The sequence below is a fragment of the Aulonocara sp. 'chitande type north' Nkhata Bay genome, linkage group LG12, assembly GCF_057382095.1.
Source record: "Aulonocara sp. 'chitande type north' Nkhata Bay isolate Kocher_YH1m ecotype deep benthic linkage group LG12, A_spYH_male_GT1.1, whole genome shotgun sequence".
NCBI classification, from domain to species: domain Eukaryota; kingdom Metazoa; phylum Chordata; class Actinopteri; order Cichliformes; family Cichlidae; genus Aulonocara; species Aulonocara sp. 'chitande type north' Nkhata Bay.
This window is the reverse complement of record NC_141355.1, coordinates 25,432,599-25,451,476: the sequence shown is the minus strand read 5'-3', so window position 1 is coordinate 25,451,476 and position 18,878 is coordinate 25,432,599. Positions and strand designations below refer to the sequence as shown.

The 18,878-nt window shown below is 38.4% G+C and overlaps 1 protein-coding gene across 3 annotated transcripts in view; it reads right to left on the bottom strand.

Moving 5' to 3' along the window:
* Positions 1-18,878, bottom strand: part of grid2 (glutamate receptor, ionotropic, delta 2) — a 576,013-nt gene that overhangs the window by 118,252 nt on the left and 438,883 nt on the right. For all 3 annotated transcript variants that reach the window (XR_015131855.1, XM_086314608.1, XM_086314609.1), the window contains exon 9: positions 4,485-4,586. Coding sequence is in view for 2 of the 3 variants with exons in the window: in XM_086314608.1 (XP_086170734.1) it covers positions 4,485-4,586 (102 nt within the window). In the remaining variant the exon portion in view is untranslated. The remainder of the gene's footprint in view (positions 1-4,484; positions 4,587-18,878) is intronic.

Sequence of the window (18,878 nt, the reverse complement as noted above, 5' to 3'; positions counted from 1 at the left end):
ATATTGGGTGCACATTAAGCACAGACATTCAAACAGAAACATATACACACAGGGCATTCTACACATTAACTTGGCATTTTCAAATCCTTGCTAGCAGCTGCAGTTCAATAAACTATTAGACAGTGAGTGGACATGCATACCAAGTCCCTCTCTTACCACAAGCATCCATCAATTCAGGTGGGAACACCCACTAATAAAAACAGCCATACATACTGATTTTCCCCTCAACTGACACTGATTGCTTCCTTATTTGGGGGGTTCTGTAAACCTTTATAAACAAATAGACATGGTGGAGAAAAGCTGGTTGGCATTGTTCTGCAGGACAATCAAGGCAAAGTAATAGTACAAATTTCCTGATCTACAGTTAATTACACTATATAACTTTTAAACTACATTATGTGTGAAAGACAGAGTAGGTGTGGAAAACACATAACACCAGCAGTTAACGTTTTTTAAGCTTAACTTTTTTTTCCATAGCATTAATGTATTAAAGTACATTAAAGTATCAAAGAGTTATCACAAATGGCATGCATATTAACGTTAGCCATTTCACTATAAGCACTTGATTAATTGGCCAACAACAGGTGTGAGGACCTCTATAAAGCAGAAGTTTTGCAGATCTGTGTTAACAAAATAGCAAAGAAGAAAGGCATCAGCAATAGTTTTAGAGAAGTAATTCTTGCTGCCCATCAATCTGGGAAAGGTTATATGATCCAAACAATTTCACATCTATTATTCTATAGTAAGAAGAATTATTCACAAGTGGAAAACTTTCAAGACAGATGCTAATCTTCCAATGAGTAGATATGGAGTGGAGCCTAAGGTCGGACTATGCGATGCTACTAGTAATGCAGTTAACGTGTTACAAACGTATGGTCATAGAAAAAGAAAAATACTGAATAAGTATGGCTTGTTTGGAAAGGGCTGCAATGGCAGCACAGGTTTGGTTTACAGAGATACATTCAAACCACAAAACTTCGGGAATATTGTTCATTACACAGATGAGACCAAAGTGCAGATGTTTGGGCATTTGGTGAAAACCAAACACGACATATCAGCACAAACAGCTCATAACACCTGTCAAGCACAGAGGCGAAGGGGGGAAGATTTGGGCTTCTTCTACAGTGATCATAATCAAAGTATTCTAGAACCAAATATGAGGCCATGTTGGAAAAAAATCAAAATATTGCAATCACCCAAAGTCTACACTTCAACCCAATTGAAATGCTGTGGCACAACCTCAAGAGTGCTGTGCATAAATGAATGCCTGCAAACCTCAAGGATCTAAAGAAGGTGTCCACCAGAAATCCTCCACAATAATGTGAAGAAAAAGCTATTGAATCATGAGGTGTACTTGTGAAAGTGTGTACTTTCTTTTAGTCATGACTGTGTTTTATCTTATCTTATCTCATCTTATCTTAGCTCTGAGAGAATTAATACACTTGTGGGTATGCAACTGATATTTTTTTTCACTTGCAAAATAATGAGACTATCTAAAAGTCAACAAAGAGTCATGTAACCATCTGAACATTGCGCTGTTTAGTCTGATTTTAAACTGTTGGGCTGTATTTCTCGAGTTGCTTTTCTTTCTCTGCTTTTTTCCTTACAGACCCTTTGTTTCTCTTGCCACTTACCAGCTGACATATAACACTTTGCATCTTTCCAGGGTGCAATGTCTGTAGATTCTAGTTTTCCCTGAACATATGTCTAGAATACCTCATCTTCCCACATCCATCAAGCTACAATACTCCCACTTGTCACCATGCAGTATATAATCTCACGTCCCTTGAAGTTACTGTTCCCATGTCTCATTTCCATCATTTCCCCTAACTTTCCTCAAGACTAATTCCTGTAACTGGAAATGTTCCTCTTATTCTTTTTGGAAAAAAAATACCAGAAACAGGAATTGCTCCCTCCACAAAAACTAAGTAATACCACTTGAAGTTCCCTCTAGGGAATGCTAGTTTTGACAGAGTCATGTGGTAAGTTGTGCCACTGTGATCATTTCCAAAACACTCTGAGAAATCTATGTGTACCGTAAAAGTAAAATCTATTTTGAAAGGCCCAGACAGCGCCTGCAGTAGATTAGATTTTATATTGTGTGATAATGATTTTTCTCTCAGTTTCAGTTTGGTAAAGAAAGACGATATAAAGTTCAGAACAACAGAAAAGCAATTCAAATTGAGACGCAAAGAAAAATGTACACTAAATTCATATTTAGTGTACAAGACAGTGGACAAGTTTTTTTTCTTTAGAGAGCTCTTTTTTTATATAGGAATTTTAATAATTATGTTTTCATTAGTGTATAGACAATCATCTGTATCGATAGAGCACTGTCACATTCTCCATGGTCGACCATATTTATTCTCCAAGAACAGAAAAACCAAACAGGCTCTATCAGCAGGCTTTTACATTTTGAGTTTGCATTCACTTAAGGCTCTTCTAAGCACTCGGAAAAAGATGGGTAAGCAGTTGGTTGCAATCTCCAACCTCATCATTAGACTGAATCCTACAGATGGTCCCTTTAAAATACATTTTATTGTTAGATGGACTATCAAATGAAAGTAAAGGAACAACTGTCAAATTGTAAACATCATTTAATTTGATTGCTAATTCATCAATCTTCAGTGATCGATATCATTAGCCACCTTGCAAAACAAATGTGGCATTAATTACACTTGTGGTTACTGTGTGTCTTATCTTCCCTCAAAGTAAAACTTTACTTTTTATTCAGAGAGAACATTGTGAGCTCTCTTCATTATCTCCAAAAATATGAACTCAAGTTAAAAAGGGACATATTTTGCCTTTGGCTGCATATTTGGGCTACTGTAGCTAAATCCACAGCTTGCTACTTAAATCAGAGAAATGTGCACCCTCGCATAAAAAAGGACAAGACCACTACATATGATGAAAAGAAGAAAGCCATGCTGATATTAAACAATTTAATTTAGAAACATATATAAGACAGTAATTTTAGATTGTTAGGCCAGCTAACTATATAGTCTTACATATAGTATAAAGAAAACCACATTTTGATAACTGCTTAAAGCGCTTAAACTATATTTTTTAGTTTTAAAACATCGTTTTTGACTAATTGTGTCACTTGTGCCCAAAAGTTTTTCTACTCCTGACTCTATATTATAAAGCAGGATTTATTCTTATCCAGCTAACTTCACTGTTAACCCGAGTTTTCAGTACCCTGAAATTGGGTCACTTCTTACTTCTAACATATGTTGCAAAACTAACGTGCTGTAGAGCAGGTTATGAAATCCTACTGACCAAATAGCATCACCGTTCCTGCAAGATCCTTCTGTGCATGGATAGCAGGAGGTACAAGTGTCTGAAGTTTTCTAATAATGTCTAATGTCTTTGTGTTTCCCCAGTGAGCATCAGTGTTAAATGCAGATTGAAATATGCCAGACTTTAATATACTATATAGTATTTAATATAGTAGCTCTTCTCCAGTCTTACTGAACAAAACCCATGCAGTACATTTAATACTAAACTACTGTACATGGCTTTTCCTCCCATCCGTAAGTGCCTGCACACTTATGGGTCATAACCGCAACAATTTACACATGGAAAGATCTGGGAATGCACATGGACATTTCACACCCTTTCTAGGCTTTTCTGCTAGTAGGCCGACAAGGGGGATGAGGCATTTTGGGTAAAACATAAACATTTTTACACAGGCAGAGCTACAGAACAGGAAGAGCAACACAAACTTAAAAGTGTGCAAACAATACACCTTCTCACATTACTAGAGATACTCCTTCCCAAAAATGAGAAGAGGGACAATATTCACAGCCCATATCCTTTTTGCCTTTAAGGATGATGAAAATCAAAGACTGAAAAAAATGTATGAAAAGATCAGTAAAAAGGGATAGCCACAAAGATGTCTAGCATTATCGCTTTTTTCCCTCTGTTTCTCACTTCAAAGGGGGGATATGAAGAATTTATAGCTGTGAATCTTTAAAGCACTCAAGGGATATACTCAAATCGATGCTGCGGGCGAGGCAGATAGAGCTGGAAAGCCAGAGTCCCACCACCATCAAGACTCCATCACATAGTTGTCAAATGTCAAAATGAAGGCTAATGAAATTATGATAGCTTGGTCCATTAGTGAGCTCACCGTGGTAGGTATTCTTCGGCTTTTATGATCCCCATCTTTACTCCTAACACTGTCTGATAAACTGTTTTTTTTTCATGCCCTCACATAAGCTCTTAAGCTGTCCCTAGATCCATTCCCATATATATAAAGTGGAATGATTGGCACAAAAATAGACAAAAGGACAGATTTATAAAGGAGCAAAAGTTTGAAATGCCAAATTAATACAGTCTCTCCTGATTCTTCAAGATGAACAAAATAGAAAAGTTGTATAAAGACTGAAATCGGTCTTCTTTGTCTTTGGACAATTGGAAATCTTGTCATAATCGAAGAACAGACACACGCACAGATTAACAAACTGACCAGTTAAACTCACCAGAACAGTGACAACTCGTAGCACAACTCCCCTCATGTTGTTTTCCAATTTTCTGTCTGTCAGAGTGCCATTCAATCCATGAACTGGGTCCCATGTGGCTAGCTGTAATGTACACAAACAAAAACACACAGAAACACACCAAACAGTTAGTTACACAGAAATCTGAAACATAAGACTGGTTAATTCCTCAGTAAGAACAAAAACTTAGCGATTCATCAATCACATGCTTGGATTTATCCAAACACTGCAATGTAAGTATCACTGATATCATTGAAATCCAAAAAGGCTGGTTGTTTAACAGAGCCACATCAGAATGGAGCTAGATTTCAGTGTTTTTTCACATTCTTTTAAATATTCAAAATAAACTGTAAGCTTGCAGTGTTTTAACCACCTTTATTTAACAGTGTGTTAAGTTATTGTTTTGAACAAAATGATCATTATCTCTGGTGCACTACGGTAGTTCCAGCACTTTGGTAGCTTATTTCCAGCCCAGATGGACTCACACGCAATGCCAGAATACACAGTTGTAATGGTGACACACTTCATCAAACATAAAAGAGAACAAACTTCTTTCATAATATATATATATATATGTAAAGCTGTAAAAATGTAATTGGCCACACAAAGGTTTCCTTTCTTAAACGCAGCTCAATTTCTTGAAAGTTCACCCGAAAGAAAAGTACAATTCACAAAATAGTGTGTCCCTTAAATACTTGTGTAATGAGCAATAAAACAAGAAAATAGTCTTCTAGTCTCACCTTAAAAGTAAACAGGCTTTTTGTCTTTACGGAGACCAACCATAAAAACGAAAAGCCTGTTCATCTACCTGATTTTTGTCAACACATGGAGGTGCTTAAGAGTTCGACAAGTTCAGCTTCACCTAAGTTTTCCTACGTTTATTTTTTATTTCCACAAAATTTTATTTTTTTCATTTTGTTCCAAACATTTACTGAACATCTTTTTTTGTACACTGGGTGCAGTTAGTACTGAGCATCATGAATATTGCACTCTAATCTATTTCTGGAAATTAAAAAGAGTCAATTAAGCAAAATAAGGATTTCGACTAACTAATCTATGGGTGACCAACCAGAATGTCCCAATTAAAAAAACCTTCTTGTAAACCACCAATCAGGCATATTCACATTTCAGCTACACATTTGGCTCATCTAACGTTTATGTCTTATGTTTTGACGGTTCCCATTCCATATTCCTGCTAATCGCCAAAAAACCCTTGATCAAATTTCTCTAGAATGTATAGTTTACAATCTGCAGTTCACCCCCAAGTGCATGATGCATAATGTGAAAAATGACAAACACAAGGCTTATATGATTGCTTCAGCATGATATCCCATATCATTACAAAATCTGACTTAACTGAGCACTGAATTAATTACCTTCTGAATTACCTAGGACCCCAACATAATCATAAACAGCACATAATATACTGCTTTAACTCCCAGTATACAAGATTTCATCTATTTCCTTCTGACCCAGACTTCTATCAAATTGCATCATAAACACCCAGTGTTTTTTTTTTCTCTTCCTCTGGACCAAATTATTAAATCTGCCTGATGTTTTCAATAAAATATTGTTTTTGGCTTCAAAGATCAGACTAGTCTGTTTTCCCTGTGGAGATAGAGGCAGTAGGAAAGAAAACAGGGAAAAAACTGTTTTTTGTGTATCACAAGCACACTATGATACACACAAAACTGCATGCGATGATTTGTATTTAAAAGAAAACACAAACACATCAGAGAAGCAGAGGACACAGTGCAGAGGGAAATACGGGATTATCCATTTTTCTAAAGCCAGAAGTTACTGTTGGATATACAGTTTTCTGCCAATTCTGATCAATTCCCTTTTGGGACCAGTACTTATGGTAAAGCTTCTCTAAAATTGTGGCTTTTTCCATGCCCTGCTACATCCTGTTTGAAGTTTTTTTTTTTTTTTCAAAATCAAAGCCAACAGTTTAAATCACTCCTCGTGTAATGATTTTTGTAGACACGGATCATGTGTGTGAGTTAATTCTAGATTTGCCATTAGAAGCCGGTGCTGTATTATAACTACTTTTTGACTTATTCTTGTGGTGTTTCTCCCATGACTTTTTTTTTTTTTGCCCTCTTAGTTCCTGTCTGTCTGTGGTTGTGTCTTTCTTCACCTCTGGTAAAAGTGCGAAAAGTTATACCCACTCTACCACCAACTAAGTCATTATGTTTGTTTTCCCTTTATATTGTTGCTGCGTTATATCAAAGATTCAGATGAACCACCATGCATGGAGTGTTTCACACCAAATCCAGCAGCCTGAGAAAAGAAGAAGGCCAGGGACTAGTGAGTGTCAGAACCACTGTCCAGGATGAGACAACAAACATCAGTGAGTACATCAGAAAGATGGCCACAACCGACCGCATGTTTAGTGAATAGCTCAGACAGCAGAAACACAAGAAAGAAGAGGAGCAAGGCCCCTGCACGGTGTGTATCATTGGCAGATAGAGGAAGTGGCTAACGTCCAGAAGTCCGACCAGTGGCTGGACAAAGCTGGACTGAAAGACAGCACAGAGGCACTAATCATGGCAGCGCAGGAACATGCTCTGAGCACAAGATCCATAGAGGCTGGGGTCTATCACATCAGGCAAGACCACTGGTGCAGGGGCTGTGTAAAGACGCCCCGAGACAATCCAGAATATAAGAAAAGGGTGCAAGATGCTAGCAGGCAGGGCATACATGGAACGCCATAACCAAGTGCTCGTATTGTATACAGGAACATCTGTGCCAAGCATAGCCTGGAAGATCCGATGTCAAAATAGGAGATGCGTCCTAGGGTGGTAGAGAATGACCGAGCTAAGATCCTGTGGGACTTCCAGATGCAGACAGACAAACTGATGATGGCTAATCAACCGATAGTAATGGTGGTGGACAAGCAGAGGAAGACGGCTGTAGTGATAGATGTAGCGATACCGAATGACAGCAACATCAGGAAGAAGGAACACGAGAAGCTGTAAAAGTGCTAGAAGCTCAGAAAAGAACTGGAGACGATGTGGAGGGTGAAGGTAACAGTGGTCCCAGTGGTAATCGGAGCACTCGGTGCAGTGACCCCCCAAGCTGTGCGAGTGGCTCCAGTAGATCCCAGGGACAACATCTGAGATCTCTGTCCAGAAGAGCGCAGTCCTAGGTATAGCTAAGGTACCCTCATATAACGTGGCATTAGTCTATTTTCTACATCCTTGATGTTTCTTTGTTGTCATTACTTATGCAACCTTTTATGAGTACTTTTGTGTTTTCTTTTCTTTTCTTTTTGTGTGTGTGCTGTTTCTTTCTGTAGCCTTCCTGCCTACCTGTTTGGGTCTTTCCTCATGAGTGAACCATGACAGACAGCACTGTTGATCAATGGGGAGAGAGTAACTATCACTGGGGATTTCATCCATTACACATTTAAATGTGTTAATACTGCACGTCCACAGGTACTTTTTACATTTTTAAATTCTTATTTGATATCTCAAGCATGCGTGGGTGTACTTCACTGGCATCTTCCCAACATCACTGAAGCACCTTTTTCAACATCTTTAAGCATTCTTGCTGTTAAACTAAGCTGATGTGTGCTTGAACTGCCAATACCAAAGTAGACATGCAGGGCTTTTATAAATGCACGCTGTGAGCAAGGTTTTGCCCTTTAAAAGAGCCTTTATTATTTTTATTTGCAACGTGCCCTCTTTGTTGCTCCTTGTAGTGGAAAATATTACAACCTTTATCATTCCTATTAGAACAGAGAGTCCAGTGACCTTAGATAATTCACACAAGAGCCTCATCAACCTTCACTGTGAGTTGGATATATGAGGGTGTGTAGGATGTACAACTGTCTTATTGTTATGTGTTAAAGCAACCATACAACATTGTTGCCGTTCCAGCACTTAAATCAACAATACAGTGCTCATCTTTGCTCATCTTTCTGCATTTACCCAAATCACACAGACAAACCCAAGTAAATCAAATTCCATGCTATCCATGTTTTTGCCTGGAGAGGGAGATGTGGAGCTAAATGTAGCTCATTTCTCTATTTCATAACGGCCCAAAATACAGAGGTATCTGTAAACCTGTATTGCTCTTAATATTAGCCTGCTAGCCTTTATTTTGCAACACAGAAAAACTACTACTGAATAATTTTTTCCACAAACCCACTGTCAATACAGCCGTCAATAAAAGTGTGTGAATGTGTTTGTACACGCTACTCTTTTGGTGCGCCTGTGTGCTGTTGATATGAGTGGCAACAGAAGCAAACTTGGAAAAGGAGATTGTGGTAACATGAAAAAGATAGAACGGTCTCACGAATAAAAACACAGGTGAGAAACAGTTAACACAAACCAAACAGAGACACTTAGGGAGGAAAAAATAGATATGGAGATGGGTGAACCTCATGCAAGACAAACAAGATGTTGATAGGTGTTAAACAAAGATGATGACACACTGTAAAAAAAAAATAGTTGCAGCACAGCAGTTTCCATAAGTGCTTCTAAAAGTGTGAATGTGTATAATCAATAAAATATTAGTCCTGTAGCAAAATGCCGATTAGAAAACCAAAAGCAGACTCTGTTTTTCACTTTACATTCACACCTGACCACATCTGTAGGAAAACAAATCCATACAACAACACATATAAGTGAACCTGCTCCAAAGAGAACATTATCTAAAATCCAGCAAAGGGATTATAAGCGGAACTCATAATAATAAAAAAGAAAAAGGGTTCAGCGAGACACATTTTTACACAGACACTCACAAAAAAGCCTTTGGCTAACAGCAAAAGCACACCTGCTATGGCACTCTGTAATCCTGGCTTCCACAGAGCTGTTGAGCTATGCAGCAGTGAGCCCCAACAGTGGTAATCAAAACTCAGTGATTGTACTGAGATAAGAGTTAGTGATAGTGAAAGAGTTAAAAAATCAAAACCACATGGTTTTGCTTCATTAGTGTTTCCTGTACTGCCTAGGAATTGCCTACTGTAGTCATCTTACCCTTAAGCAAGGCACTTAATATTTATTTCTTGGGACTGCATTAATAAAACAAGAGTTCCTAAAAGACTGGTTTAATAACCACGTGCATTTGCACTAGTTAAATCAGTCAGTTGCTCCAACTACTGATGAGGTGCTAGATCCGACAGAAACAATGTGGACAGAGAATATGCACAATAACACAGAAAAGCAGTGAACCCAATGAGGCAGTCTATTGCATTCTTCATAGCATTTAGTTATAAGTCAATAAGATTAGGTAAAACATATCAATCACTAAAAGCAAAGGACTAAAGTAATAATAGAGGGTACTAATCAGGGTCAGGCTGTTTAGCCATTAATGTACACTTATAGATAAAAACACTCACCCACCCAGACCAACACGTATTACATCAAATTTCACTCCCCCACTCTCATATAGAGCCACAGTAGAACCACAATAGATGTACATAGTGCACTTTGAAAGGTATGATTCAATACCTAAATGCGTCATAGCCAACTACTACAATAATTATTTTTTAAAGCCCACTTTCTGGTGAGGGAAGTGATCAAATTTTAATCCACATTGTTTACTGTAAATGCTCTTTCATTCTTTTGAAAAACATCTTCCTGGATCAGTTGTCCATCTGTTTGTGAGAACATAAAACTTAAAGCCGAGTTTGGGCACATTCCTACTTTTTTCCATTGTCATTTAAATTGCATCCACTTAAATGGTCTTCTTTTATCAATGACATGCAAAAACAGCCTTACTGATAAGGGTATGTACACTTAACAGTACATACATTGTTTTTACATTACTATCTTCATTTTTTCTTTGACATTATAAATGTAAAGAGGTAAAGAGGAAATAAGAGACAAAGCCATAAGCTCGAAGGAGATGGAAGAACCTTTGTAATATTTCAACAAATGTAAATGTCAGTATTTTCACTTTTATCCTCTTATGCATTTGCTTCCACCTAAAAGGAGTAATAGAGGCTGCTTCACTGTAGAGGTGTGCATGTGATGAGTTAAAATGGTTGGATGACTAGCAGAGTGGCCACCAACCTCTGCTTATCTTCATAGCTCTGGATAATGGCTCTCAGCCTGACAGTATGAAGTAAATGTGCATTTGTGAGTGTTTGTGTGCCTTTGCATGTTATAACCATTAGGAAGAAGACAGCATCTAAACACGGCCATTAACATCCCACACTCTCTCTCCTTTCTCTATCACTGCTTTAATTTCCTTTTTTATTTCTCTTTTTTCATCATTTATTGCTCTCAGTTCAGTTTTTCTTTTGACAAAGCATGCTATCTCTTTGTTTCTCATTTTACCAAAATTGTGTTTCAACAACATTTGATGAATCACCATGGGCTTCTGGAAGGACATTCAAAGCTCTTCTTTGGATGCTGGATACCTTTTGTTTCATTTTCTGTTAAGATGATCTCACACTGCTTCAATAACGTTGAGGTCCAGGCTCTGGTGAGACAATTCCACGACTGATAGTTTTCCATTGTGTGTTTTTCTATCCACAATTGTGTTTACTGCATTAGCAGAGTGTTTGGAATCAACAGCTTAAAAAGGAAGCTGTTCCTGATCGTATGTTTTCTGGATGATATTGCAACAACCGTATCAACTGAGGGGCCAAATGAATCTCATAGATCCTGTGTCACATCTTTACTGGGCTTCTTCCTATTTCTTAAGGATATGACTTTCACATACTCTTCATCTTCTGCAGTTAGTTTTTTTAGGCCTGAAACTCATTCTTTTGTCCTACATTTGTCCAGCCTCTTCAAATATTTTAGGGAGATGCTGCACAGCACAGCCAGTTTTTAGCTAATAGCACTTCTTGGTGCAAAACTATCATGTTATGCCTGTCAAACTGTGTTATCTTTGGCATTTTTCATAGGTTCATCTAAAGAAATGTGAACAAATGGTTTGCTTTTATAACAGGCTGCTAGTATAAAAGTGCCTAAAGATACAATTTAAAACTGGTTCGTTGCTAAGTTTTCTGTTATGTGTGGAAACAACACTGGTTCATTCTTTAATTTAGGTGGCGTTTTATGCTAGAATCATTCCTAGGTCAGGGTTAAGGGTTTAAAAAAAACTTGTTTAAAAATGGTCAGGTGCAAGGACTGGACTAAAAATAAGTGAAAAAGTAGTAGTATGTCCAAAGAAGATCTTTAAAAGACATTCACAAAGGCTAAGACTGCACAGTAGTGTACAAATAAAAACATCTACATTAAAGTGTCAGTCTTTCAGTATTGTTTGTCATTGTGATCTGTAAAACATTATTATAACACTGAACAAAAAATGGATATATCAGTCTCCTTCCTACTTCCAGCCACCGCACTTGCATAGACTCAGACAGACCCCAGGCACTTTAAAGGATGTGTAACCACACACATTTAAAGGTAATTGGACCATCGACCAGTGCTGTGTTGGAGCCACGAGTCATTTACTGTTACAACAAACCCTTTTCTCGGAACACACATCAATGTGAACACAAACCCCGAATACTGTATGTGGATGCACAATCAAACAGCATGCAGGTATCCTCTAGCCTAAATAGCATCTTACAATCACTAAGGGGTGCTTTGAGATTTCATGTATCTCTTATTTTCTCTCCCTGTGGCAAACACATCAAAGCACACTGTGACACAAACTGTGGCTTCTGGCCTGATTGTTACATACATGACTCGTAGCAATTCAAAATGCAGTCGATAGCAGGTGACATTTGGAAGCCATGGAGGTGGGAAAATTGTACACAGCGCTGACAGACACTATCGACTGCAACAAAATCAATATGCGTAGGAAGTTGTAAAAGTAAAACAGAGATGTATGAATAAATGTTGTCAAAATTCTGCTCTACACCTTACCTCAAATTACTGCTGGTAGACATAAGAGCAACTCCCCATGAAATTAGACCTGGGCAATTGCTGTATTAGCTGCTGCTGCACTTCCTCCCACCTTATATGATGAGCTCCACTAGTGGATAGACACAGAGAGAGATTTGATTTTGGACTTTCTAATGCAGTGTAATAATGGACTCTTGGTGTAGGCTACTCTTAGCTATTAGTAGTTTATCTGCTTCACCTTCAGCAGCAGAAATACTATAGGGCTTTCCTCCATGATCATACGTGGCTCCCTCTTTTCGTTTTTGTTTCTTTTTTCCCTGTGTTAACTGGATTTCACCTGGCCAGGAGTAGGTGTTCTGCTTTCAGCATCTGTTGTGCTATAATCTTCCCTCTGTTGACTCCACTATGCAGTCATATGTTTGCCATTGCTATAAAGAGAGGGCAGCCAGACATGCGCACAGTCAAACCGAAGAGCAGTTCCACTACTCCTGTCTCCCTCCCTCTCCTCAAGTGACCCCTCTCTTACCACCACCCGAACCTCCGTTTCTCCCTTGCTAATGAGCAACATGCATGTCAGTCTACGAACAGCTTGCACACCAAGCCTTCCTTCTGTCCTCTCCCCTCCCTCGGCCATATTTGTGCTTGCTGGTTGACATGTTTTAACGAACCAACTAAAAGTCCAAGGTTCTCTTCCCACTCCATGCTCTCTACCAGTTCAGTGGCAGTCAGAGAAGCACCAGCTTGTTGCAGCAAGCAGTCCACTTGCACTAGTATGAAAACTCTGCACCACCAACTGCCTTCTCTCCACCTTATAGCGTGCAGGCTCATCCATCGGCCTCGAAAGCAGTTCCAAGCATAGCTCTAATCTATTCTATTCACTGCCTTGATTTATTTGGACAGTTTTATTCAAAAATATTCCTGCGATGAAACTATTAAAAAAACAAAACAAAACACTAATGCCTCATTATAATCATTCTTTGATCATGACAGTCCTACACTCCTGGTGGTGGTAATAGTAACGGTAGGGCTGATTCACAGTAAGTAAAGATTTTACATCCAAATTTTTTTTGCTTTTAACATCTAATGCACCATTTAAGGAATATCTTCTCAGTTCAGCTCTATCCAGCTGTGCATCTGTTTGTGGGAACAGAAGCCCAGTATGGGCACATTACTCTTTATTTCCACAGTATGTTTTGTAATTATTCAAAAAGTGCTTAAAGAGTGTTTAATTAGTAACATGAAATAATAACATTACTGAAGTTTACACCTGACCGAAGCTACAAAACTTATAAAAATATTTTGATAATTACTTTTTAAAATTTTGATTTCTTAATCACCCATGCTGAATTAAAGAGGTATTAAAAAGAGCAGCAAGATCAAATGAAATAAGTAAATGAACTCTACAATAATGAATTTACTTAAACAACAATATGTGCACTCGAAATATTAAAGTATGTGTCACAGTGAGTTTTATATATTTACTAGGTATGTGTGTTTTTAAAGGGATGTCAAATGCTGTCATTTTTCTGTAAAGCAAATTTACCTTGCCTTTAGGTATAAATAAAGTTACCTTACCTTACCTTACCTTACCTTACTTTAATGCACAATAAGCCCGCCCTCTCCGTCTTTCTCTCAGCTAACACAGGGTGCTTGTCTCACCACTTACACTAGGTCTGCAACACCAGCTGCCCATTCTCTACCTCATAGTCTGTGTGCTCATCCACTCTAGCATGAAAACTACTTCCAAGTGTACAGGAATTCTCGTCTCCTCTCTTCCCTTCTTTCACTTACTTGTGTTATTTTATTTTGCTGTTTGGTGTTATTAAAATAAAATTATAAAATATAGCAAAGCATGCCGCATTCCAATCATTGTGTCTTTGAACACAAAAACTGCAACCTGAATGGCAATTAAAATCAAAAAGCCACTTTACTCTGTCCTGCCCTTCCACCAATTTCCTAAACAGAATTGAATTTGAGGGACACAATTAAAAGAACAAAAGCTATACTGATGGCAAATTGTTGATTAAGTGTGTCATGTAAAAGCTAATAATGTAAAAAGAAACAAATTTTTTTCTAAAGAGATTTTTTTTTCCAGCATAGTTGAATTCATAAGGTCTTCAGTCAACAGAACAACATTAGTGGAGACTTTCTTGTTTTCCTTGTTGTGATAACGTTTGTCAAAAGAGAGGTTGTCAAAGGAGCTTGCAAAGAAAAGCGTCTGGACTTCTTTAAGTTGCTTGAAGATGTTTCACCTCTCATCCGAGAAGCTTCTTCAGTTCTAAGGTCAAATGGTGGGGAGTCCCAGATTTAAACCTAGTGGGAGTAACCCCCCCACAGAGGGGGGTCCCAGATTTAAACCTAGTGGGAGTAACCCCCCACAGAGGGACAAAGGGACCCCCTGATGATCCTCTATTCGCCTGAGCCAAGGTGTGAAAATGGGTGTGGGTCCCAATCAGCCAGGGTTTCGGGTAAGCTCATTGTGAAACCTGGCCCCACCTTATCATGCGAATTCCTGAGGTCAGATGGCCCAGGATGTGAGTGGGCGTTAAGGCGTCTGGGGAGGGAACTCAAAACTGGATTATAGATGGGAGACAGTTGGTGTCGTAAACCTTTTTTGGGGGGATACTCCCACTAGGTTTAAATCTGGGACTCCCCACCATTTGACCTTAGAACTGAAGAAGCTTCTCGGATGAGAAGTGAAACGTCTTCAAGCAACTTAAAGAAGTCCAGACACTTTTCTTTGCAAGCTCCTTTGACTACGATGACCTGGATGACTGAGAACCTTCACAGACAAAAGAGAGGTTATAGCAATGCCCAGCAATTGCCTCTTGACCCCCTTCTTCTCTCCTGAGGAAAAACAAAATTCCATTGCTTACCGATATTATTTACATAACAGCAAAGCTTAGTCTTTATTTGTACATTCATATTACACATTGTATGCCTTTAACTAAATGGTCACAGCAAGTCAAATCAAAAATTCAATAGAGAATTCATATAGAATGTGATCTATATTGCAAGATATTTAAGTGACTTTGATTGTGGCATAGTTGTTGGTGCCAGACAGGTTGCTCTGAGTGTTTCAGTAAATGCTGATCTACTGGGGTTTCCCCACACAACCATCTCTGTGGTTTGGAGCGATCCAAAAAACGAAGAAAATATCCAGTGCAGTGAATGGCAGGAGAACATGCCCTGTTGACATCAGCGGTTAAAGGAGAATGGCTAAACTACTTTAAACTGATAAAAAGGCCAAGGTAAGTCACATAACCACTTGTTACAACCAAGGTATGCAGAAAAGCAAGCTCAAAAGGTCAAACTTCAAAGCAGATTAGCTCTAGAAGCAGAAGAGCACACCGGGTGCCTTCCTTCACCTACTTCAGTAGAATTCACACAGACTAACCAAAACTGGATAACAGAAGATGAGCTGGACTGATGAGCCTCAATTTTTGCTGCAACATTCAGATAGTAGGTTCAGAATTCGCCCTAAACACAAAAGCATGGATACATCCTGCTTCATATCATCCCACTGGTGGTGGTATAACATTTTGGGGGATATTCTGTTTAAACCATGTGGCCTCTTAGTACCAACTGAGGAGATTGTTGCTGATTATGTCCACAAAACATCACAAACTAACAGCTACCTGCCTTGGAAGACATCTCAACCTCCTGCTGTTGGAAGAAAAACAACAACAACAGTATACTGGAAGGCTCATCATCTCTTTGAATCATTACCCACAGGAAAACGTTACCAGTCCATTAAAACATGCACCAAAATATTCATCAACAGTTATACCCTAAAGCCATTACCATCCTGAACAATGGACTGAAGTACACCCCTATATACAAAACGTACAGCAATTACAATAACAGGAGTAAATCACAATGTGGACTTTATGAATGCATACAGTGGCAATGACTGTGCTGCATAGTGGAAATACTGGGAAATTGTGATGTTTGTTATGTGTGCGAAATGAACTGTTTATATTTATAGCTTAACTCAGCGGTCTCCAATCTTTTTTGCGCCACGGACCGGTTTATGCCCAACAATATTTTTCACGGACCGGCCTTTAATGTGTCGCGGATAAATACAATAAAATAAAACTAGTACCGGTACCGAAAAAAAGAAGATTTATTCATAACACACGTGAAAAGACCCAGGAAAACCGAGTTAACGATCAAAACGATAACAAAATAACGCTGAAAACCGATAAAAACCCTGAAAACCATACATTTCACACTTGAGCCTAAACTCTCGCGGCCCGGTACCAAACGACTCACGGACTGGTTCCGGTCCGAGGCCCAGGGGTTGGGGACCGCTGGCTTAACTGATATTTCATTCTTATTTTTAATAAGGCGATCGTGGCTCAAGAGTTGGGAGTTCGCCTTGTAATCGGAAGGTTGCCGGTTCGACCCCCGGCTTGGACAGTCTCCGGTCGTTGTGTCCTTGGGCAAGACACTTCACCCGTTGCCTACTGGTGGTGGTCAGAGGGCCCGGTGGCGCCAGTGTCCGGCAGCCTCGCCTCTGTCAGTGCGCCCCAGGGTGGCTGTGGCTACAATGTAGCTTGCCATCACCAATGTGTGAATGTGTACGTGAATGGGTGGATGACTGGATATGTAAAGCGCTTTGGGGTCCTTAGGGACTAGTAAAGCACTATATAAATACAGGCCATTTACCATTTTTATATTCATTGAGTACAATCCTTGAGTGCAACTTCATTCCATTGTATATTTCCTTAAAATGACAGTAAAGAATCTTGATTGTTGAATTTTATGACCACATACCCGTATACTTACGGCTGCTTCCAGCAGTATAACACAAAATTTCACAACCCTCAATTCATCTCAGACTTGTTACTTGAGCAATGACAATCACTTCACCGTACTAGATGATTTCACTAGGCCCTTCTGGACCTTTTTAAAAATTCTGAAAACCACTGTAGAAATAGTACTCTATTTTATGTGGTTGTACTGCAGAAACAGAGGATGATTGCAGCCTTTAGAATAGCATTTTAAGGGTGTGTTGTTGTTTTTTGGTTCCTCCTTTAGGGTAGGTACTCTGGCTGTACGAGATGAACCATATGACGTAAGTGTGAGGTGATTCATCCAGATGGAAGTGAATGTTGACTAGCTGAAGGCACCACAACCACCATTTCAAACAAACTAGTGTACATAGGTACACATTAGGTTTGAAAAAACATGAAATGCCAAACAGGACAGGCAAAAAAAAGAAAAAAAAAAAAAAAAAGAAATAATAACATTACTGAAGTTTACACCTGACCGAAGCTATAAAACTTATAAAGATACAGCTTATTTTAATAATTACTTTTTAAAATTTTGATTTCTTAATCACCCATGCTGAATTAAAGAGGTATTAAAAAGAGAAGCAAGATCAAATGAAATAGATCTGGGTTTATCCAACTGTGAAAATACAGAGGAGTTCTGATCTATCTATACAAATCCACAGTGGACTATCATGTGAATTCAGCATTCTAGTATCTAAGCAACCCCCCCCCCTTTTTTGGGGGGGGGGTTCTAAACAAATCAAAAAAGTGTTCGAGAAGAGACAGAAAATTAACTTATGAGTGTTCATAACCTCTTTATATACAGACATGTGAAATTTGCATAAAATCAAAAAAGGAAAAAGGTAGGGGGCAAAAATATATTCTTTGTTTTATTGCTTATTTTATTTTGTAGCAATTGGGGTTATTCATAGTGGGAGTACTTCATGTTCATGACTTGAAGTACAACATTTGACTATAGATTTTATTCTCTTTCTTATATACATGCTAACATATACACATGTTCACACACCTACGAATCCACACTTGCATTCACACACAAACACACACACAAATACACTGAGCAGTCTCTGATCAATATAACGATGACAACAACAAGTCCTGTTCTGATTTCCCAGATGAGCCACAAGCTGTTTTATGACTTACTTGAATTGTTGGGAAGACGCGTGTCTGTGTGTGTGCAGTGCGGGTTAGATTGGGTTCTGGTATGTATATATAATTGAAACTTCCTTACTTAATGTGCTTTTAAATACCAAACTTTAAATTAATATGTAACTTAATAATTAAACTGCGCTATCATTTAATTCAGTGTCCGTCTCTTTTTAATTGAATAAAGAAGAAAACGTTTCATCACTTATTGCCTAAAAAGATGAGCGCAATTGGAGTTCTTGGAAAATGCTTTTTAAATCAATTAACCTTTGTGTTTGAGATATGTCTGGCAAATGAGAAAAAATGTGTTTGTCTAAAACAAAGCTATATAAAAGTCTATGATTAACACTACAGGAAAAAAATAATGCTAATTATTGATAAGGTGATACATAATTTGTGCATTTACCTCTGTATGTGTTTATGGCGTTTGTCTTTTCTGTTCTCTTGAAACGTGAGAAAAAGACAAAGAGACAAAAAGGCAGACAGAAAAAAATGGAAAGTAGAGCAGAGATAAGTAAAGGAGGAGATGCTGTTAAAAAATGGGGAAAGTGATTTAAAAAATGTTCTTCACCCTGAAAATACTCTTGGTGAATAATGGGAGATACAACAGAAGGAAG